The sequence below is a fragment of the Manis pentadactyla genome, chromosome 1, assembly GCF_030020395.1.
Source record: "Manis pentadactyla isolate mManPen7 chromosome 1, mManPen7.hap1, whole genome shotgun sequence".
Lineage (NCBI taxonomy): Eukaryota > Metazoa > Chordata > Mammalia > Pholidota > Manidae > Manis > Manis pentadactyla.
Genome location: NC_080019.1, coordinates 25,611,966 through 25,636,603, shown reverse-complemented (window position 1 = coordinate 25,636,603; position 24,638 = coordinate 25,611,966). Strand labels below are relative to the sequence as shown.

Here is a 24,638-nt window from a genome sequence, read left to right as displayed (position 1 = left end):
CAGATTTTGGTTTCAGAGTCATGCTGGCCCCATAAAACAAGTTTGGAAATGTTCTCTCCTCTTCAATGTTTTGAAAAAATTTTAGGAGGATTGGTGTTAATTCTTGTTTAAATGTTTGGTAGAATTTGTCAATGAAGCTGTCTGGTATTTATTTGGAGGTTTTCAATTACTGATACAGTCTTCCTACTAGTTACAGATTTTTTCTTTCCTAATAATTCAGTTTTGGTAGTGTGTTTGTTTCTAGAAAAATTATCCATTTCTCCTGGGTTATCTAATTTACTGATGTATGATTGTTCAAAATTGTCTCTTATGATACTTTTTATTTCTGTGGCATCAGTTGTAATGTCCCCTATTTCATTTCTGATTTTCTTTATTTTAGTCTTCTCACTTTTTTGTCTAGCTATGAATTTATCAATTTATTGATTTTTTTAAAAACTGTTTCATTTAATTTTCCTCTTAGTTTTGTACTCTCTATTTAATTTATTTCTGCCCTAATTTTATTATTTCCTTCATTCTACTAACCTTGTTTTCAGTTTGTTCCACTTTTTCTAGTTCCTTTCTAGTTTAACTTTATCCTTGAGGTATAAAGTTAGGTTGTTGATTTGTGATCTTTATTCTTTTCTTAATACAGATATTTACTGCTACAAAATTCCCTCTTAGTATTGCTTTTGCTGTATCCCATGTTTTGATATGTTGTGATTTGTTTCATTTGTCTCAATATATTTAGAGTTCTACCATGACCTACCAGCTATTCAAGAATTCATTATTTAGTTTCCATGTATTTGTAAATTTTTCAATCTTCTTTTGTTACTGATTTCTAGTCTCATTCCATTGTAGTCAGAAAAGATAGTTTGTTATGATACTGATCTCCTTAAATTTGTTACAGCTATTTCTGTTCCCTAACATGTGATCTGTCTACCCTAGAGACTGTCCCATGTGCACTTGAGGATACACTTGGGAATGTGTAATATACTTGAGAATGCATATTCTGCTGTTCTTGGGTGGAGTGATCTATGTGTCTGTTAGGTCTAACTAGTCTGTAATATGCTTAAGTCCTCTGTTTCCTTATTGATCTTCTGTCTGGTTGATATATTCATTGTTGAATGTGTGGTATTGACATCTCTTATCATTGGGTTACTATTTATTTCTTCCTTCAATTCTGTCAATGTTTGTTTTATATATTTGGGTGCTTTGCTGCTTGGTGAATATATAATTGTTATGTCTTCCTGGTAAATAGACCTTTTTTTTATATACTGTCCCTCTTTGTCTCTTGTGACAATTTTTTACTTAAACTCTACTTTGTATGGTGTAAGTATAGCTACCCCATTGTCTTTGGGATGCCATTTGCATGAAATATCTTTTCCCATCCTTTCACTTTCATCCTACAAGTGTCCTCCTATCTAAAGTGAATCTCTTATAGACAGCACCCTATGGCTTTTGCTGTTGTTGTTATTGTGGAGTTTCATCCATTTACATTTACATACTGATAGTTAAGGACCTAATATTGCCATTTTAAAATTTCTTTCTGTATGTTTTATAGTATTCTTTTGTCATATTTCCTCCTTTTTTTGCTTTTGCATTTCATTGATTTTTTTTGAGGTGACGTGCTTGGTGTCCCTTCTTATTTCCTTTGTGTTTCTTCAATAGGTATTCTCATTCTGGTAATCATGGGGATTGCATAAAACATTTTATAGAAATCACATAAAACATTTTATAGAAGATCTTATAAAAAACAGTTAACAATCTATATTAAACTGATAACGGTATAGCTTCAGTTGTATACAAAAACCTCTGCCCCTTTACTTTTCCCTCCCACTTTATCAATTTCACAAAATAACTTCTTTTTTATTTTATATCCACTAACATAGTTTTATAGTTACTTCCTATGCTTTTAATCTTTCAAATTTTATTCCATAAATAAAAGTGATTTATGCTCCACCATTATAGTGTTACAGGATTTGGTATTTGCCTATATGTCTACCTTTACCAGAGAATTTTGTTTTCATGTGCTTTCATGTTGCTACTAGTGTCCTTTCCTTTCATCTAGAAGGACACCTGTTAGCATTTCTTGTGAGGCAGGTCTAGTGATGAACTCTCAGTTTTTGCTTATCTGGAAAGGTCTTTATTTTTCCATCTTTGAAGGGCTAGTATTCTTAGTGTTAATTTTTTAACAGTATTTTTATAAAAAAAGAAAAAAATGAACATTAAATATATTATACTTTTTTGATACAATGTTAGATTTAAAAGAAAATTCATAAACGCCTAAAAAATATAAAAGATAAATTTTTGTTTATATTTTACTTACCTCACAGGAACTGAAGATACAGTGTTGATTTTCATGTTTTACCATTTCTACCTTGATGTGATATGAGCAGTAATATAAAGTTTTATGTAGATGCCCAGAGACAGACTTTTATTTAAAAAGCCAAGACTTAGAAAGATTTAAGACCCTTAATTTCCTCCTTTGGGGGGAAGTCTCAAATTTAAACTTAGTGGGAGGAAGAATATGCATAAATATTTGCAGCTTTTTTACTTTAACATCTAGTTTGAAGTATTTTCATTGAATTAAATTCTTTGTGTGCTATGATTTCATTTGATATGAACATTTTATTTGCAATAAAAGTGGGATTGTTCCTATTGAGGTCATATGTGATTCTTCCTTAGAATTTTGTACTCATCTTTGTTCTTTTATGTGCAAGCAATCTTCATGTTTTCTTTTGTAATTGGGCATATAATAAGCATCCTAACCTATGAAGAAAAGGCCGTCAGCAAGATTGTACATCTTGCCTGCATAGCTGTTTCTCTTCTTACTGACATTCTTAAGAATATGTGACAAGCCAGTTGAAATAAAATTTCCTGTGTTTAAGAAATAAATTGTATCAGGAAGCACAGAATTGTTACTGAGCACTAAAGATAAAATATACTGCACTACTGTAAAGGCATATGCCTACCAAAAATGTAAGACATTTTTATACTAACAACATGTCTCCTGAAATATAATAAAATACACATCAGATTATAATGCAATTTGAAAGAGCTCTCAACATGTGTAGTAACTTGATTGCACCATGATTAATTAAGATCCTTTTCCCTTGTCACTGAATGACTTCATAACTGGCTTTAACAGAACAACCATGTGGAAACCCTGATAAATGATTTCTAAACTTTGTCACAGTTTATGTTAAAATAATGTTTTTAAAGAGAGTACTATATCCAGTTTCAGTTTTCCTGTTCTTTTTCTATAAAGAATTCTGTTATATATATATATGAAATATATATGTATATAATTCAATATAATATATATGAAATATAATTATATATATATATTTCACTGAATTTTCATTGGATTTTCAGTTTTGCAGACAATATCACATACTTGTTTCCTTTATATCTTTAGTGATCATTGCCTTTTTCTTTGAGTGTTAAGTTTTTAAAAAGCCCCTGAAGAAAATATTGTCTGTTTAGGGACTTTTCTTTCTTCTCTACTTTTTAGTGAAACCCTTTTAAGTATACAGAAAAAAGAGATACATCAATATGGCTTAGTCTAAAGATTGTTTTTAGTATAACCTCTAGCAGGATGGGTTTCAAGCTGGTTCCCTGGAACCTGCACAGTAAGTTTCAATGATGAGGCCCAGCAGAGAACCTATTTTTTAAATGACTGTAAATCTCACTATCAGATGTGGTATTAAAGCATCGAGAGATTTTTTAAAAATAATTAGTGTTGGTTTAGAAGGGTCCTATAAGCAGAAAAGCTTTAGAAATTATATTTTTCCAATCTTTCAGGCTAGAACACTTCAGTGACCACCTTTCCCACTTACTTCCTGTGTCCTGTTTTATCCCTCTTCTTCCCATCCTTATTAAGTATGTAGTTTGTACAAAGGAACAAACTTTTGATGCACAGAACATCATGTTTAATTCTGAAAATAGTATGCTAAGCAAAAGAAGACAGCTACTGGATGATTTCCAAGCATATGCAACTTGAGGCAAAAAGTAATGTATAGTTATAGAACTATATATAATACAAATATATATAGAAAACCTCTGTTCTCATGGAATTTACTCCAACTTAGCAAAGAGATAAGATCAGTCTTCAAGTTGTTCAGTACAAGTCCATGGGTGATAAATAAGTACCACAGCCTGAGTGCTAGAAGGGCTGGTAACAAAAAGGAGAGATTCCTCTTCTCTATCAGAGATGGTAAATGGACAGACTCAGAATTGTAGTCAGCCACAGCTATGTTTTGTTCAACCCATGTGGTGGCTTGTTTTTTTTCCCTAAGTTTAATTATTTTCTGACATTTAGGAATTGGGAGATTTCACATAAAAATAAATATGAATTTTTGAGCTTCTCTTGAAAAGACCAGTGTCTCAAGCATCCTTAAGCTTGCCTTCCCTGCTGGCAGTGATGAGTTGAAACTCAGTGCTTTAGGTGCATCAGGCTATCTCTGGTCACCTCCACCCATCTGGTTCCTTCATCTGTCCATGCTTCTTGCTTTTACCCCAAGGCATCAGAGTTAATGAGCCTTGCACTGTGCTCACCTCTGACATTATGTCAGCCCCTCCACTTTTCCTCTTGTGCCTTGCTAGAACCATCTCATATCAGGGCCCCCATTGTTTCATACTTAGTTGCTAGAGCCTCCTACACAGTCCACTTCTTTCCCACCTCTCCCACTCATTGCAACATGCACACCATTCATTGGCAATAGGTGGTATCCTACAGAGCAGGAAGAAAGTAAGAGGAGAGCCAGGGATCACTGCCTGAGTGGGAGTCTAGAGCAGAAGCCATAAGCTTAAGGCCTAAGACAAGAAGGTTAGGGCCAGTAAAGAACTATGAAAAAGTTTCTCAGAGTGGTGAGTAAATCGAAAACAAGAAACCAAATAACAAAGATGGATTAAAGGGGGCAAGGGGAGTGGCCAAGAAACACATAAAAACATATTTGACAGCATTAGACATCAGGGAAATTAAAATTAAAATCACAGTAAGATACTACTACATACCCACCAGGATGACTGAAATTATAAAGAATGACAATAGCAATGGAAGTAAAGCAACTGGAATTCTCATGTCTTGCCAGCAGGAATGTAAAATGGTATAACTGCTTTAGAAAGTACTTTGGCAGTTTCTTATAAATTTAAATATACACTTACTATGTTTACCCATGTGGAATGAAAACACTTTTACATGGATACGCATAGCAGCTTTATTCATTACAGCCCCAAATTAAAAACAATCCTAATATCCACAATAGGTGAATAGATAAATAAGCTGTGGTATGCCCAGTAAATAGAACACTGCTCTGCAATGAAAACAGAATGAACTCTTGATATGCAGAATAGCATGTTTGATTTTCAAAAAATTATGCTGAGCAAAAGAAGCCAGATACTGTATGATTTGCATATCTATGAAGCTTTTGAGGCAGAACTAATCTAAAGTTATAGAAAGTAGATCAGTGACTGCCTGAGTCCTGAAATAAGAGAAAACTGACTGTAAAAGGGCCTGAGGGAACTTTTTAGGGTGATAAAAATATCCTACATCTTGATTGAGATGCGATGGTGGTTACAGGTGTATACACTTGTCAAAACTCAGAGAACTGAATACTTAAAATATGTGTATATCATTGTATATAAGTTGTACCTTAAAGTTGGTTAAATGAAAAGTACTTTAAAAAATGGGACAAGCAGTCATAAGAGGGAACAAGTGGACAACCAGGACAGAAAAAAAAGCAGAGGTGAGAAGAAAAGGATATAATACATTACAAACAAAGGGGACAAAGTGCTAACTTGGGGCCCGGTGGATTATTGAGAACATTTTCAGTGAAATCCCCATTCTAATCACACCAATCGTTGTATTGTTGCCTCTCTCAGTCCTTGCTTATGCTTCTTTCATGCTGTTGATCAGTCTGTCCCCTATAACCTGAAGTGACTTCCTTCTTTCCTCTCTGTTTCCTACACCTAACTCAATTTCTGTTTTTTTCCTGAAGTTATCTCTTGACTGCTCCTGTCCAACCTACCTTAATTCTTGAATGAATTAGTATCATGCAGTTAGGTCCTGAGTTAATCTCTAGCTGGGTTGTTTTTACCTACAGCTGTTCTGGAAACTGACTGGAAGTGGAAGATTTCTTGCACTTACACTCCTCTTAACCTCCTTTCCCACATCCCATCCAATGTTCAGGACAGTGTGTCAAAATATGTCTTTAATCTGCCTTCTCCTTTCCGTCTCCCCTCCTGCAATTCTAGGTGAATGTCTCCTGCTCGGACCTTGGCAGTATTATCTTCACTGGCCTCACTGCATCATTCTTACCCCTCTTTGTTCTCCACACAGCAGTCAGGTTGATATCTTTTAAAAGTAAAAATTATTATTTTACTCTGTTTCTTAGAATGCTTCCAAGTTTTTCCATTGCACTTCAAATGAAATCTGATCCCTGTCCATCTAGATACTATTTTCCACCTTTTCCCCTACTCACTGTGCTTGACCAAACCAACCCCTTCCCCAGCCCAGGGCCTTTGTGTTTGCTATTCCTTCTCCTAGAACTCTTTTCCCCCAGTTCTTTCTATGGCTTCTCATGCTTTGAGGTTCACCTGGAATGTCATTCCTCTCCAAAGGCTCTCCAAAGGTGTGTCTGCCTTCCCCTACAGAAGAAGTATTTTCTATCACTTAACCTTGTTTCTTTCTTTCCAGGAAACTTGTCCTATCTGAAATTACCTTGATTATGTATTTGTTTAATGGTTTACTGTCTGTTTCCTCCATTCAGTTAATAACCATCATTACAACTAAGATCTTTCTATCTTGTCACTCTATCTCTAGCACCTAGCTTATTGAAGACACTTAATGAAGACACGCCTTTGCTTGTGATGTATTATATTCTTTTCCTCTCACCTCTGCTTTGCTTCCTGTCCTGGTTGTCCACTTGTCTCTCTTCTGCTTGTCCTGTTTTTTAAAGTACTTTTTATTTAACCAACTTTAAGGTACAACTTATATACAATGATATACACACACTTTAAGTATTCAGTTCTATGAGTTTTGACAATTGTATACACCCGTAACCACAATGAACAAATGAAAATACAGAAGGCAAATAATAAATACCCAATGTTTGCTCTTGTTTTTCCTCGAATTTTCTTTTTCCTGAAGTTTTATTATTATTATTATTATTATTTGCCTAATTTTTACAGGTACTTCTATTGTGACTGTAAAAGCTTTTGCTCCTGATTCAATTCAAGACAGCATTAAGTATTCAATTTTTAATGGAAATGAAGATGGAGTTTTTTCCCTGTCCTCCAACTCAGGTAATCCTTCTCTACCCTATGGCAGCTTTACCTCCGGCTCTGTATAATGTGACTCACAAGAATAGTTCTGCAAAAGAAATCTACTATTTGAAAGGCAGGAATTGTTAGAGGTAAGTAATTGCAAAGGTAAACAAGAGTTTTTATGGTCGCTGATGAGAAATTGTGGGAAATCAAAAACTACTTATTTATTTACATGTACTCACTAAGAAGTCTGTTCTTTACATTTCCAAATTACACAGTACCTATCCTAGCATTTGAATTTTTGAAGATAAATTGGTTTCCACTTATAATTTATTGTCTATTTGGGAGAAATGGAGACAGAGTAGGGAGATCATCAGTATTGAATTTGAACAGAAAATAAGCACACATGTCTAGCCTTAGGGAATTTTCATCAAGAGATTTTTCAAATTCGCCACTGGATGTCAACAGTGCAACAACAAAAAAAGACAGTTGGAAAGGTTTCCACGTGGTGGTAAAGAAATTACTTCCAAATACAGCATGTATTAAATTTAGCTTTAATAAGACCATTATTGTGTTTTAAATTAATACCAATTGATTATTTGAAACATACTTTTTTGACTAACAACTACGTAGTAGATATATATCTACTCTTTCATTGTCAAACCTCGAAAAGAATGTTTTTAATAATTTCTATATTACCATACAACTGCCTTATTTAATTTTTCCTACATGTACATGGGAAGAATTGAGAGGCTTAATTTCGTAAGTGAATGCCTTCCCTTCCAGAGCAGTGCTACAGCCTTTTGGTCCACACAGCCTTTGGTCAAGCAGTCCATCTAACCTAGCCTGCTACAAGTCTTCATCTCTTCACCCCATGGTTTGGTTAGAAAAGCCTGTGGGCAACAGGGCCATTTGTGAACAGCACCAAACCGTAAGTTTCTAGCAGTCCAGGGGCTCAAGGGTTCTGGGAAAGGAGCTGAGATTAGAATTTTAGGAAAAAGGAGAGTGGCAGGGTTTGCACATTTTCCAGGCTATTCAGATCCTTCTGCCACCTCACTCCTCAGTGGCCCAGGCTTGCCCTTCTTTTGCCTAGAGTCTTTCATTAAAATGCAGATAAAATATACCTGGAGTTAGTCCAAAGAGGTCACCCGTAGACAAGTTTTTATTTTTTAATTAAGTAGTTGTTTATTTATGTTGAAATTTATTTCAAACTTTTATTGTGAAACAAAAAGATGATATATTAGGACATATCAAACTGTTTGATGGATGATAGTAAAATAAGAACCCATGTACTTGCCACCCATCTCCAGAGATGAGACGACTCCAGACCCTCAGGAAGCCCCCTCGTCCCTGCCCTGTCACGTCTCTCCTCTTCCACTCCAGAAGTAATTGGACAACAATAATCTGAATCTGGTATCGATCACTGCCTTTTTATCGTTATAATTTTCTCACTACATTTGAATCCCTCAACACTGTGTTATTTAGTTTTACCTTGATTAAAACATTGTGATAGAATCATGCTGAGTAATATACTCTTCTATGACTTGACTTCTTTTGCTCAACATTTTTTCTGTGATTTATAGTGCGTAAACCATATGCACACGTTAAAGAGGAAAAGCAAAGGGTGAGATGTCCCTGCCGCAAGGTCATAATATAGAACGTGGCCGTTATCATCCTTGCTTCCTTTGTGCCTGTCTCTGATCACATCCTTCCTCTCCACCGCTCCAGGCTGACTGAGGTCCGGATCTCAGGGATAATTATTCCCTTGAGACTTACAGTAAATGCATTCCTATACCATAAAAGGATTTAATTTTGCTTATTTTTTATTTTTTTATAAATGGATTCATACCCTATGTATTCAATTGAAATCATTGTTTTATTCAAGACGTTAACATGTTTAGCCATTAACATGTATAGCTGGGATTCTTACATTTCATTTCTTTATGGTATTCTGTTATAAGTCTATATTCACAACTTATTTATTGTGTCCATTTAGAGTTGTCCACTCTATGGTGGATGGACAGTGACGTTTTCCAATGTGGGGATATAATGACAAGGGCTGTTAGGAACAATCTCTTATGTGTCTTCAGATGCACGTAGAAGGCATTTGCTAGGCCCTCGAGTCTAGGCTGGGCATACATCAGAGGATGCCTGTGTTTATTAATACCAAGAGCACCAGACTACTTTGTGGAGTGGGTTGTCCCCCTTTACATTCTACCACATTGCATGAGAGCGTCCCTGTTGTTCACGCTGCCCTACTTTCTGTTGCCATTCTGTTGGATGTGATATGTTATCTCACTGTGATTGTAATTTGCATTTCCCCTGTTATGAATGAGCATTTTTTTCATAGTTTTTTGACCAGCCCTGTTTTCTCCTATGGAAAATGCATTTTAGTATCTTTCGCTTGTTTTTCTACTGGACTGTTTGTGTTTTTATTTCTGAAATGTAATGATTTTTAATATTTTTGCCAGTATTTATAATTTGTCTTTTCTGACAAATATTTTTTAGTTTATGACTTGTCTTTTGCTCTCTTAATGGCACAGTTTGATGTTAATGAGTCAGAATCAATCAGTCTTTATGATTTGCATTTTTCATAAGCTAAGAAATTCTTCCCTACCCTGAGATTGTAAAGGTAACTTACATTGTCTTTTAAAACTTATAGTTTTCCTGCATTTCATGTTCATATCTTTAGTACATCTAGAATTGATTTTTATGTTCTAGGAATATGAGCTAGGAATAACTTCCTTTCCCTTTCCGTTTTTTCCCCCAGGAAGGACTGTCTGTTATCTAGTGGCAATAAGCTTCCCTGTGATCTACAGTACCACTACTGCCATATATCATGTTCCCAGAACTCTGTGCAGGACTCTCAACTCATTTCCATTGGCCTCTTTGTCCATGCACCAATATCACACCTCTTAATTATGTTGGTTTTATTATAAGTCTCCATATCAGGGAAGTAGCCCCCCCTCCATATTTATGCCACTCTCATGTTCTTCCTCGTGAGTAGATTGGCTCTCATTGTCGCTTTGCTCTAATATAAATCACTGGATCCACTTGTCAGGTTTTACACACACACACACACACACACACACACACACACACACACACACACACACAAAGTTTATTGGGATTATTTTCCAAAGGAAGGGAGATTTATTCATAAATCTTTGGGTGATGTGCAGCTGTCCACACTTTCATGCGTGTGACCCACATAACCATGGCATGCACTTTTGATTTCAGATGAAACTTCACTCAAATTAACAAGAAAATGTAAAATAATAATAATAATAATACTACAGTCTAGAATCTAAGTAACTTAAGCATCAGACCAAAATGTCCTTCTTTCAGATGTCACAAAGACAGGTATAGGTGTGCATTTTAGATAATAATCATCTACTAAAACTTTCCTTTTTTTGATTTACTTTTCTTTTTTTGATTTTGATAAAAAGCATAATTTAACTTGTGATCTACTATGTAAACACATTTTTACATGCACAAGACAGTGCTGTCAAACTATAGGCACAGTTTTGTAACGCAGATCTCTAGAACTTACGCATCTTGCATGACTGAGCCTCAAACCATTGAACGGCAGCTTCCCATTTACCCCTCCCCCAACCTCTGGCTGCCACCGTTCTACCTGCTTCTATGAGTTTGACATGTTAGATGCCTCAAAGTGGAATCATGCAACATTTATCTTTCTATGACTGGCTTATTTCACCTATGGCAGAATTTTTTTCTTTGTTAAGGCTAAAATGCCATTGTGTATACAGCACATTTTCTTTATCCCTTCATCCATTGATGGACATATAGATTGTTACAATTTTTATTGGAATTTTATTAATTCTAAATATCAGTCACTTTAACTTAAAGACATCTCTACTCACTGTCTAAACCAGCAGGAATCTCGGAGTTTGACAAAGTTGTGTATGTAAGTAATGGATGGTAGTATTCATTTCATTATTTGGTAGATTGACATAAAACAATCTTTACAGTATTGTCTTCTAATTCAGGGATCATATAGAAAAGTACACTAATTTTTTTCTTTAATATATTTTTTTAAGTTTTAATTTTTTTCTAAAGCAGGCTTATATATATCTTGTTAGAGTTAGCCTAAATACCTTATACTTTTTTTTTTTGCTGAAGTATATGAAAAGATTATTTTTTTGACACTGCTGGTATATATATACTTGAAATTGGCTTTCACATTTTGACTTTTTATCTAGCCAATTTATAACCTCTTCTTGACTGTGATATCTTTCTGTACATTCAACATACACAATCATTTTCTTAAAATGACCATTTTACCCTGTGTTTGTTGAAATTTATATAGCTACTTCTCGTCTATCAGTGGTTAGCTTAGCTATTTTAATTAAAATCTAGTATCGATCAACATCTTGCTCTTGAATAATACAAGAGACTTAGAATCCTTATTTCCAAATATTTCTCTTTTCAATTCATAAGCTTTTGTTGACCTGGTTTTCATTCTCTCAAAATTAGGCATTATTAATATTTTTAATTGATCTGTTTCTTTTCTATTTTCTTTGCTAATTGTTCTTCCTTATATCTCAGACTTCTCTTTAGTGTCATTTTCTTTCTGTCTGCAGTAGTCATTAGTGAGGGTCTGTTGTAAACTTCCTCCTCAGATTTTGGTTCTCTAAAAATGTCTTTATTTAATTCTTGTCTTTAAAAGATATTTTTGCTGGGCTTAGAATTCTAGATTCACAGTTATTTTCTTTCATCAGATTTAAGATACTATCCTACTGTCTTACGGTTTTCAATTTTTGTGTTAAGAAGTCAGCAGTTGATCTAAATACGATTTATTTGTGTCTTTTTCTGAAATTCTAGTTAGACAAATATTGGGCCATCTCACTCCATCCTACATCTCTTTTCCTTTTCTTTTCAGTCTAGAGCACTGTATTTTTCATTTCCAGAAGTTCTCTTGGATGTTCTTTCAATTCTTTTTGTATTTTTGAAAAGCAATCTCTTACTTCTTGCTCATGTTTCCAAGCTTCCTTTTTATATACTTAAACAAATATATTACATATACTGTGTCTAGTCATTTCAGCATGTTAAGTCTTTGAAGATTATTCTATCAATGGATTTTCTAGTTCTCATTCATGGTACCATGTTTCTCTGTGACTTTTTGTGCTTCTTAACAATAAGCTGCTCATTGTCTTTGAAGCTTTTTCTCTGAGGATTACTTGAAACCTGGGTTGGATTTGTGCCCTTGAGAGAGGATTGCTTTCCCTTCTGCAAATCACCTAGACACGTCATCAAGCAAAGACTAGCTAAATTTAACTATTGAGATTTTTTTTTTAATACAGCTATGACAGTATGGATATCGTAAATTCAGGCCTAAGCTAATGAATTCTAAGCAAGGACTTTTTCTCCCTTTCAATCAGCACCAAGGTCAAGAAAAGCAAGTTCCTGTGTATCTATTTTTAATATGTTTTTGAATACTGATCATTTATGTGGAGCATATGTAGCCTTTGAGTTTACAACTTTATTCTAGTTTTCCTATTAGACTCTTCACCTTTTGGGGGTTCAGGGTTCTTTTATTTTCTACAGTCTGTACAGCTGTCAGAGACAAATCTCGAGGAAGAAGGTTGTGTTAGAAACCCTTGGAACAAAAACAAACTTTTAGTGCTTGCTTACCTCTCTGGATTACTGTTTTCAATTATTTTTTGTCCTCTGAGGATTCCTCACTATTATAGCGACTCAATAATGCATTTCAGTACACATGTACACATATATTTTAGCGAAGAGTTTAGCTGTTTTTATCATGAGGATTGTTTCAGTATATAGTTTACCACACTGCTGTCAAGAAACCTTTTTAAAAATATTTAATGATGATAGGAAATTCATTGTTTATGTCACCTTTGTCACATAATCATTAAACTTGTGTCTACCAGGTAAAATTGAAAACTGGTACATATGATAAATCAAGAAAGTTACTCTCTAGGGTTGTAGTCACTTTTCCTAAGGGTAAAAATGTAAGAAAACCATTTTATTAGCTATTGGTTTAATAAGTTGTGACTACATGAGTCTCTGATGAGACCTGTTTTCTCTCCATTTGTGCCAGAGCTTGTCCCTCTGTTTCATAGTCACAAACCAAAGGTTTACTTCTATATCCAAACTTCTTGTCACTTTAGCTTAAAGATATCTCTACTCACTGTCTAAACCAGCAGGAATCTTGGAGTTTGACAATGCTGTGTATGTAAATAACAGATGGTAGTGCTCATTTCACTATTTGGTAGATTGATATAAAACAAAAAGTGATCAAACTTTCCATGTTTTAAGTATGTAGTTTCAGCAGTAGAACGTTTAAAAGCTTTGGGGTAACATAAATATTTATCACAGTCTGCCTTGGGTATATACATATGCATGTGTACAGTTTGTAACCGGCTGAAATAACCGAACTATGCTATCAAACAGTTAGTATTTGAAGAATCATGATCACATTTTTACGTGTATTCTACAACTTGGACAAAAGCTCAGTATGTACATATATCAGAAGGAAAATACTACTACAGTTTCACTCTCAAGTTGTTATATAACTGGCACACTAACAAATAAGCCTGAGCATGAAGTTGGTATTTGTAAGGCTCTTATTCTAAGGAAACCATGGACTCTTGTCCACACTATTAGATAAAACCCAGCAGTACTTTCATCTCACTGGTGGTAGTAAATTCTTGGTATCTCTGAGAAAAACATGCATATGTCTTCCAGGCAAAATGTGCATCTAGTAGGTGTGCTGGCCTTGAATCATTGTGCAGACTATTTCTTGTCTTTTCTACTTGCACAGCTTTTACAGCATATGCCAATTATTGTGCCACAAATAAAAACCAAGCAAGGAAAGCATTAGCACTGCAGATCCATTCCAAGTGCACAATTCCCATTACCAAAGCCTAAACACAAGCCTTTCATTAAAAAATCCGCTTTGATCTGCACTCTAATTGGCACACTTTCTACTAAGTGACATTGGCAGTTTAGTGTCGATTTCTATTTTATTTTTCCTTTACTAAGAGTAACAGAACATGATAGCAGGCTGCATACTCTGTTTAATGAAGACAGGAGAGCTTTGGACCCACCTCAGACTGGGGGTCCTCCTCCATTTGGGGGTGCAGGCTCAGCCCTTGTTTCACAGAGGTTTCTAAAGACCAGCTTCTTTCATTTCCAGCTCATCAAAATGCATCTTAATGATTCTCCAGTTGCCAATTGTTGGATCTACTCTGAATTTCCTTTTAGGGGTATTGGCAACATCCAACTGTAGTTTCTAAAAGTCATTTGGTTTTCTGATTTGATTTCTAAATCTAAGGACAATAAATGAAATGAGTTTATGAAATTTTAAATTTGGTAGGACAGCAAGTTCTCCATATAAATGATAAACATTTAATTTTTCTTAATAACAGAATTGAAACTATAAAATCCCCTCAAAACACTCAATGTCAGAGTTAGAAAATTAGAATAGGATATGGTTCCCAGCAGCATCCAGGTAAGTACATGATAGCCTGATGTGTTCTTGGACTAGGTTGTTTATTTAGAGAAACTGGTTCAGATTGAGCAGTAAAAATTGTGGCTTCCAGACCATATTTCTAAAAGCAGTACAAGTTCTTTCACCAGAAGATCAAACTTTTAACAGTCCATGGCTAGTAAATGTTCTCTTAAACCTGTATCTGATGTTGGAATGGATAACAAGCATGGGTAGAACACTGGAATCTGCATGTCACTGCAAAGAAATATTCCAGATACTCACTATATTATTTCTCCCAGCAACCCTATGAAGTCATGATTAACATCCTCATGTAACAGAGGAAAAGAATCAGCTCTATAGAACCTGAATAACTTACTCCAGGTCACAAACTTTAGTAGTGGGGGAGCCAGGTAATTTACCTAAATTAAGTAGCCAGGGCTAGGATTTGGGTTTGATTTCAGGTTTCTCAAACCCCAACAGTGCTCATTAAATGAATCTCTAGTCAAAGTAATTTCTGACAGTAAGAGTTTAATAATAATAATAATCAATTCAGTAAGAAATTTTATTGTAAAGGGAAGAAAAAAAGCAGTAGAAACTAGAGAAGGAAATTATATCAGGGGAGGAATTTTCTTAATTTGAGGGAGAAACTTTTACAAGGCATAGCCCCCAAGAGTTAATTTCCCTTACCTGGATATACTTTCTATTTGAGGGCATGAGAAATATGATTGGATGCCTTCTGCATGCCAGACCCCAAGCTATATACTGGAAAAACAATGGTGTAAGAAATAGATAACTGTCCTCACAAACCAAGAACCTGTAAAACAAGAGGGGATCTAGGCTGCAGTAGGGCTGGAGCGCATGCAGGCGCTGTGTGGGAGTCTGCTGGGGGCTGCCAGCCATGGCGCTGGGGTGAGTGGTCTGGAAAGAATCCTGAGGAAACACAGAAGTAGGGACTTTTCCAGGCAGATGGCCCAGCATGCACGACAACTAGGGAAGGGACATTTGAGGACCAGAACACTCATGAGTGTTTGACCAGAGTAGAGAAAGAAAAGTGGAAAATGACATGGATGAAAATTCTGAGGTGGGAGGGGCCTGAGCAAGTGGTCCTTGGGAGGTTGAAGTGCTGAACTTTATCATGACAGTAGTGGGAGCCATTGAAACGTTTTATAAAGGACACTGACCATGTTTTTTTGTTTGTTTAATTCAGAATGTTAACTGGATCAGTGGGGAGGCCAGTTAAGGGGTCCCTTGGGACCAATCAGATGGGGTAATGCAGGGGACAAGGTGGGGAATGCAGGGGCGACAGCAGTAAAGACGGAGAGAGGTGGATTCAAGAGATATTTGCAAGGTAGACTTTCCAGACATGGTGATGGACAGACTATGGAGAGGCAAGAACAGCTGAAGTGATAGCTCCCAGATTTCAGATAATTTTGTGGTTTCTTTCCCTCCTAAATTTTTGAGCCTTGCAAACATCTGCATGTTGTCATCTTTTTTCGTGGTGACCCCAGTCGGTAGGAAAGGGATGCCAGCCAAGGGGAAGCTTTGAGGGAGAGGTGAACGTGTGAATCAAAGGTGATTTGGGACTTTTTAGGTAACAACTGTAACATTTTCTTTTCTTTTAATTTTTTTCCCTGGGAATTAAAATAGGAGAACTCACAGTGAAAGAACCCCAGTTTCTTGATTCTGAAGTCAGAAATGAAGTACGACTCATTGTTTTGGCTGAAAGTATGGGGTATAGAGCCTACAGCAAAGTAGCTGTCTTGATAGAAGACACGAATGATAATTTACCACGCTTTGAGCAAAGTGTTTACCATGTGTCAGTGTCTGAAGGCCGCTTCCACAATGCTCACATCATACAGGTAACAGAAACGTGGTTTTGTGTTTGTGTGTGTGTGTAAATTATTACTGATCAATGCACGTCAAAATATCTAAAGCCTTTTCTCCAGAACATAAATTAAATGTTAAATGTCTTCAGGACATATACTCTGTTTGATACACTTGGTGAGATGTTAGGATGAAGGAAGTCTGGAGTCTCTGAGTCCACTCTCTTCCATATTCCTTCTGTGCTCCGTTAGTGTAGTGCCCGCCCACTTCCTCTAGGGACTCTGTTGAACACTATCAGGGCACAAAAATCAGCTCACCTTATAATGTGTGCACTTTAATGGGGAAGTCAGAAAACTAAGTGTATAACTTAAGTGCATATTATTATGTCATAACCGAAGTGTACATTTAATGCCCCAAGAGAAGGAGGAGACAGAATGTCTTCCTGTAGGAGAAGTATAAGGCTTCACGGAAGAATGATATTTGCACTTGGTCTTTAAGGGCGAGCAGGCACTCGCCAGGCAGAGCTGCCATGCATGCATGGGCTGGGGCACAGACCAGGGAAGAGCTCCCCAGGCTCCAGATTTGCAGACACTGCATTGTGTGAAAGGCACAGATCCACTGTTTGCAGGCCTAGCCCCATCCTGGTACAAATCCCCAAGCCCTGGAGAAGAGAAGCAGCAGGGCAGTGTTGCTCAGCTCTAAAGCCCACCCAGCCTTGATCATCTCCCTTCCTGCTTCAGGACTAGTACCTGTTTTCACTTGTCCTTTCACCGTTGAGCTGATGCTTTGTATTTAAGAATCTGAACGTTAGGAAATGCACGACCTCTTGGGATCTGCGCAGGAAATCAGTATTAAACCCCCTTTCTGAAAAGGTCTGAAGTGTAGTGGAACATTGCCTTTGGCCTCTGTAACCCCACCACTGTGACCAAGCACCAGTGACTGTCCCACAGCCCTCTCTCTCTGGGCTGGATGGGGTCAGGTATCTAGACGACACGTAAGAACACTTTCTGGACAAGACCTCCAACAGTTCTTTACCGTGCAGCTACCTTCACCTGCACACATTGGCCCTTGAGCACCACAGGGGCTGGGAGTGCCAAACCCACCACCACAGTCGCAAATCCAGGTACAACTTCTGACCCCCAGAAACTTACCTACCTACTCTACTGTTGACCAGAAGCCCTACCGATAGCAAAAACAGTCAAGTTATACTTTGTATGTTATATGTGTTATATACTACATTCTTATAGTAAAGTAAGCTGGAAAAAATAGTTTTCCTCAAATTTTCACAAATCTTCAAAAATTTCTCTAGTAGCTCTGTTGAAAAGAATCCATGCATAAGTGGGCCTGCATAGTTCAAGTGCATCCGCCATGTTCAGGGGTCAGCTGTGGATAGAGGCGCGTTCATTGGACTTCCAGTCCAGTTCCAGATGCACATGCTTCCCTCTGTTGATGCAAACATGACCAGTGGAGTCTCAGCAGTCATAGAATTTTAGCTCTGTGTGTCCCACGCACAGCCCAGGATGCCCAGCGTGGGGTTTCCTATGCTGTCTTTGTAGATTTATTTTGTGATAGCAGCCTAATCGCTTCAGCTGACAGCCTGTTCCAGAAACACTGTGCCTTTACTTTGCTTTCAGTGTGACTGAGGTGTTTAAAAAGAAGGTGAGGGCATTCCCTTTTCCAGTTTTGTCACCTCTGCCCAGTGATGCCTGTTCAGTGCCTCCAGGGCCACTGTGGGACCTACTTTGTCCCAGAGGATCCCCACAGTGGGGCGCCACTGCGTTGCACTTCTTTGCTAACCTGGCTAGAGCTAGGCTGCACAGTGTGGAACGCTTGAAGCCCCGGCACACATCACACAGGAGAAGGCCTGACCCACCAGTGCTTCAGTACGGCAGACACTGCAGAGGCTGAGATGAGCACAGGGACCATGAGCTCAGTTCTTCACAATTTTAGGCCAGCGGGTTTCCAGGAAGCCAGAGCTGCCCTTTTCCTGTGTTCTGTTCAGGTAAACAGGCACGTAGAAGGCTCTGGAGTTAAACCACTTGTAGTTACATCTCGCTTTTTGCCACCACGTTGCCCCTGCTTTTTCCTTTTGGTTATAGTCCCACACACATCCCTTAGGAACTGACCCTCCTGGCCAGATGCAGTCCTGGTGGGAATGTCAATCAAGTAGTGACCTTCCCCTTTTCCTCCAAACAAAGGTGTTTCCAACTGCCTCAGTCTCAGGTAGACTTTATCTCCCCGGACTTTGAATCTTAAGTGGTGGGACACCAGGGTGGAGACCAGTTAGAATGGATTCATCTTGATGGAAACAAAGGAACTGTGTGTCAGGGCTGCCCTGGTGCTCCACCTGCCCCTGGGTGCTCTTTCTGATGCATATCTTCCCCGGGGACCTTAGCCATGGTGGCGATGTGTTGCTGGCACCCTGACCTCCAACTGTATGCCCCCTGGGAGGCCTGCTTTCTGTAGCACTTTTAAGTAATGGCCCCATGATGGGCTTCATTCTGCCCAGATGCAGATGAAGGTTCTCTTCCTGATGATCTGAAGGCAACTGTATAGCTGCCTTTCTGTACCAAATAGCTGGCTCGTGTACCCTCCTGATGAGGTCCTGGGTGTCTACATGTGCCATTCAGGATCCCCTGAGACCCAGCCACTGGGCGAGGGATAGATTGAGAGCATAGGGTGTTAGAAGCAAGGACCCCCTAGGACCTCAGTGTGCCCAGGAGAGATGTGAGCTCAGGAGCTGAGGAGCACAGAGGGTGAAAAATAAGTGAAAAAATATTTTTTAATTAATCTGTCAACTTGTTCTTATATAAAATATTGAATCTGCTAATAAAACTGGCTTTGTGATTAAAATGTAATGCAGACTAAATATGTCTCTGCAGAGAATGATACAGAACTTTTGCTTCTCCCCAACGTGACTGATAACTCATCAGGACCTATATTTGTTAACACTAAATCTAGGCAGTTTCATTAATTAAAAATCCTTTTAAAAATGAGATTTTCAATATAATATTAAAAAATCCACATATGACTTATTTTAGAGGCAATATTATAAGCAAGAAACAAACAAAATACCACCATTCACTGGGGAGATTTCTTTCCTTTTCGGGTGCTAGCTGAATCCATATACAGTAATGGAAATCTTCTATTCAAGCAAATAAGATTTTCTTTCAAATACTATTTCTTCCTATTGCCTTAAATTGCAGCTCAAAACATGTGCTGCTCCTTCTCAAAGTTGCTTGGAAACCCTCCGAAGGAGTATGTGAAAGAGTTTTCTCACTCGTAGTCCACTTCCTTATAAATGTAAGCTTCCGCCATTTGTTGATATTCCTTTGGTCATTGTTTCGGCTGACAATCTGATTCTTTCATAATGCATTTCCCTGAAAAACAGGCTTACCCCATCTTGCACGTTAAATTCTTAGCTAATGGGAGAGTTGCTTCGTCACAGGTCTCTGCCGCAGACCCGGACCGTGGGTCGAGCGGCCTCGTCGAGTACTCCATTCTCTCTGGCAACCAAGGACAAGTGTTCCAGATCGACAGCCTGAGCGGTGCGGTAACAGCAAACGCGATTATGGATCATGAGCTCGCCAGCGCCTACAGGTCTGTCCCAGATTCAGATCTCTTTGATCAGTTTTTCTGCTTTGCTTCTGACTCCACTGTTGCTTTTGGTATGACTTCCTATTATGGCAATTAGTTGTTAAATGTGATTTCCCTTCGAACCACCTATCACCCTTTTTGAGACACTGAAAGTGTCCCTGAAAATATTTGCTGTTCAGAAAAAGTGATTGGCCCAGAAGAACTTTTAAGTCCTTTCTAGCTCTAAGATTTGATGAATCTGTGACATTATTAAGTACTAAATGAGAGAGTGTTAGAAAACACCGGTATTTGTGAAATGCCTACTAAACTATGGCGCACTCTGCAAATGTTTGTGGTTATTGCTTTTAAAAACAGTGAAGACTAAATGACACTTCTATTTTATTCTTTATTTGTGTGTGCGTGTATGACAGCACAATCCTGTCATCAGGTCCTTGTGGCAATACTGTGTTCTACTAGAAATAGCCTTATTAGAAGCACATTCAACATTAAATATATTTTCGTCTAGAGTTCAAGATATGTCAGCCTTATACAGAATTCTGTTAAAGTATAATAGTATCTCAGGTCTTCTAGGTATTTAAAAAGTCAGTGCTACAAAAGTGTAGCCCTACATACAGAGGTATTTATGGCATCATGGTCTATAAAAAGGAAAGAAAAGACTTAAAGTAACTGAAAATGTCTGTGAATGGGGACTACTTCAAGAGCGAGGGCCCAGCCTCCCGTGGATACCAGGAACCTGATCTTACAAGAGAAAGCAGTGCTATCTATACGGCCTTGTGAAGGAAATCACGAGGCATGCTGCGGAGCTCACACTTCAGGCCAGTTTGCGTGAAAACATACCCAGGTACTTGGGCTGCTTTGGGAAGAAAACATAAACTATTAACCTTGTTGGTCTCTGGAGAGGTAGTCACGTGGGAAGCCTGGGGTCAAAGAGTGCCTTGGCTTTTTTACTGTGCATTTTAGTATGCTCTAGGTTTCTGTCCTGTTTCTTTATGTTCTTCTCAAAGGCTTTGCACATAAAGCACTTCCTTTAATCCCTCACAATCACCTCCCGCGGAAGTTCAGTTAGGCATTTTCTTATTCCCTGAGAAGACAGCAGACACACCCAGGGGCTTGCTCAGGGTCACAGAACAATTTAATGACCAAACATGGACTCACACTGAGCTGTTCTGGGTCACACTGTTTCCACTGTACGAGCTAACGGAGCAGACCTTCTGTTTAGGGAAAAAACAGGTACACAAAAGACCTGAGTGTTCATTTTCTTCTCCTTTCATGTTCTGTGAAGAGAGTGCCGTGTATTTGTGTGGTTGAGCAGTGAGAGCTGATTAAAATGGGATCTGTAACTGAGCAGATTGGATTAATTAACCTCTGAAAAACTTCCCAACTCTAAAGGTTTGATTAAGTGGTTAGTTGTTTTTGTTTAATATATTTCAATATATTACTTCAAAAGTATTTAAAAAGTTTAAGACCTTACCCTGTTAACTGGGAGGACTTTTTTCAGTAATAATTTAATCAGTTGTTATGATACTTATTGTGTAAATATATTAAAACCAATTGTATAAATATGTTAAAACCTATTCCTGCTGTGTTGTTTCTCTAGCAATTTTAAGCTTAAAGCTTTCTCTCCATGGTGACTGCAGGTAAATCTCAACCTCGTTGCTACCTGAGTGATTACAAATTCACAGATTATTGAAGATCAGCTATGTTTCAGAAACTAAGCATTTCCTGATTATAATGACTTTCTGCTACAATGTTCTTACTCAATGGAGTCTAATTAGCAATTAAATCTAACCCCTTTCAGCTTTTTCCTATTTGCGTCATAGTCACAGTTTCAAGGTTCCCAGCATCAGAAAGGTCCCAATATTTAAAAATGCCCCTCTCTAGTTCCCCATGAAGAATTTAACTCAAGGCTGGAAGAAGCAGGAACTGAGAAAAGTTAAACTATACCCACAAACTGTGACAGAAAGAAACAGTGAACACACACACACACACCCCTAAACACATGCACATACATGCATACATATGTGCACACACGCACACATGTACGCACACACACGCACACGCACACACAGCGTGTCCTGTTCGTCCCCATTGTGTTTCAGTATTTCAAGGCAAGGCAATATTGTAAACCTCCTTCCTTTCTGTATGCCTTCTGTCAGCTATATAAAAGTGCACCCCATAGCCCTCTCATGTTTTCTCTCCTTTGGTGCCTTCCCTGTTAGTTAAGCTCCTGTGGGGAACATATGGAATGGTTTCCCCCAGCCTGCTACACCTTCAGTGGGCACTTTGGAAACGGTGTCATTAGCTTTTTCACCTCTCTTTACTTTCCAAGTATTGCCATTTTGTCTCAATAAAGAAACCATTCCCAATTCTCGTTCTGCATTTTACAATATAAAATAAGGAGGGAAAAAGGATGTTGTGGGTTATGATTCTATTCAATGTAAAGGCATTAAATAAACATTAAATAATTGTTAGTTTGCATATTAAGCCACGTATAAGAAAACTCAGTGGAAAGATGATTACAGATTATAAAACAGACCTTACATTTTGTCTAACTGGTATTTCTGAATGTCAAAAACTATTTACCAACCATGAGGCTGGGGATGTAAAGACACATGAAGCTGTGCTTGTTTTTAGGGAGCTCAAAAGCTAAGTGCCGGTATAACCCGTGGCAGGAAGCATATTGATAATCACAATAGTTGCCATTTACGGAGCACCTGCTTTGCATGTTGAATTTTCCTAACAGATTTAAGGTGAACAGAATGAGGAGATTGGAGTTCAGAGAGATAAAGCTGTTTGCCAAGAATTCACAGCTCATAAATGGCAGAACTGAGATTCTTGCCTATGTGAGCAGTTGTAATAAGGTTTCCTATTGTATCATGAGAGGGAAATCTAAAAAGCACATACCTATATATTTACAAAACAAAAGAACTTTAGAAACCTAGAATAAGAACAAGTCAGTCCCAGCCTACATTTGTGAAATAACGCATGAGGAGGCCTGCAAAAAGGGTGTTTGAATCACTGCTTTCCACTACCTGACTTAAAACTAATGTGGAGAAACTTACCACTGTTGAAGTTGGTAATTGATATTCATGTAGGCCTTGCAACACTTTAGGGCGGAGAGTTTTAGTCCTCAGAGGGACTTTAAATAACAGTGAGCAACAAAAAAGTCCTGGGCAAATAACAGTTCATCTAAATGTTTAAAAGTTCCCGTTGCTGTAGCATAAATATTCAAGATCAAAGAGCAGTTATGGCCAGGAGCAATGCTAAACTCACCCTCTCCGTCAAATGACTCATTATGACTGAGAGAAATAATAAAAGGCACTTACATATACAAGGTAGGAGATGGGCTGAGATGTTAATTATCTGTCCCCAAAACAGATGACTCATAAGCAGCAGGGCTGGGATTGTGACCCCAGTCTCTGGCTCCCCATGGAGAAGGGAATAAAATGCAACAGGCATGGATATGCAATAAAAGGAAAGGCCTGGATATGCAGAAGCATTTGGTATGTTTGGAAATGACAAGTGGTTCAGTGCACCTGAGAAATACCTGAGTGTGGGACAATGAAGGGGAGGTTGGAGATATGGAGGAGGAAGGGGGTGAAAAGGTACAGACTTCCATTTATAAGAACCTTAAGTCCTGGGTATGTAACGTGCAACATGATGGCCGGAGGTAACACTGGTGTACATGACAGGAGAGTAAATCCTAACTTCTCATCACAGGGAAAAAAAACTTTGTTTTTCTTTTTTTTTTATATCTATGTGAGATGATGGATATTACTAAACTTATTGTAGTGATCATTTCTTAATACATATAAGTCAAATCATTATGCTATACACCTTAAACTTATACACAGCTGATTATATCTCAATAAAAATTATATCTCATGTTCAGATCTTTATTTTTAAAGGACATTTGGCAATGGATGTATTGCAGGGCAGGGAACCAGCGTCAGGCGAACCAGTTAAGCTGGTCAACAGTCGTGAAATTGCTGCTGGGTAGATGAGGCAGTGGGGATGAACGGAAGGAGATATGGAGTCCATAAGATCGTGGTGGTCAGTTGAATTTATTCAACAAGGAAGCAAGTAGAAAATGCTTCTGAAATTTCTACAGAGGAAAGGCAAGAAGAGGAGCAGATTGAGACTGGGATATTTTGCTGGTAATTTTTGAGTTTGAAGGGCCAGTGCAGAATAAAAGTGAAGATAGGCAATTAAAAATCATCATGTGGAGCTCAGGAAAGAGGTTTTTCATTTGAGACTTCAAATTGGAATTCATCCAGGGAAATTGTGTAAAGTGGAATTACTAAAGGAGAATATGTAAAATGAAAATCTGGGTTATTATCACCACTTGAAGGCCAAGCAGAGAAATAGAAGCCAGCAAGGTAGATTCAGGGGATAGAATGATAGGAACAGGACCGGGAAAAGATGGCTTCATTTCCATGAAGGGCAGAGGTTGGGCTGCATAAAAGGAAAAGGTTTCAAAATGTCTTTGGATTAGAAT

At 37.8% G+C, this 24,638-nt stretch overlaps 1 protein-coding gene across 1 annotated transcript in view; it reads left to right on the top strand.

Annotated features, from left to right (window-relative positions):
- DCHS2 (dachsous cadherin-related 2) overlaps nt 1–24,638 on the top strand; it is a 224,685-nt gene that overhangs the window by 184,288 nt on the left and 15,759 nt on the right. Inside the window, exons 14-16 of the mRNA XM_057496860.1 lie at nt 7,171–7,284; nt 16,367–16,578; nt 19,992–20,143. Coding sequence (XP_057352843.1) covers nt 7,171–7,284; nt 16,367–16,578; nt 19,992–20,143 — 478 coding nt within the window. The remainder of the gene's footprint in view (nt 1–7,170; nt 7,285–16,366; nt 16,579–19,991; nt 20,144–24,638) is intronic.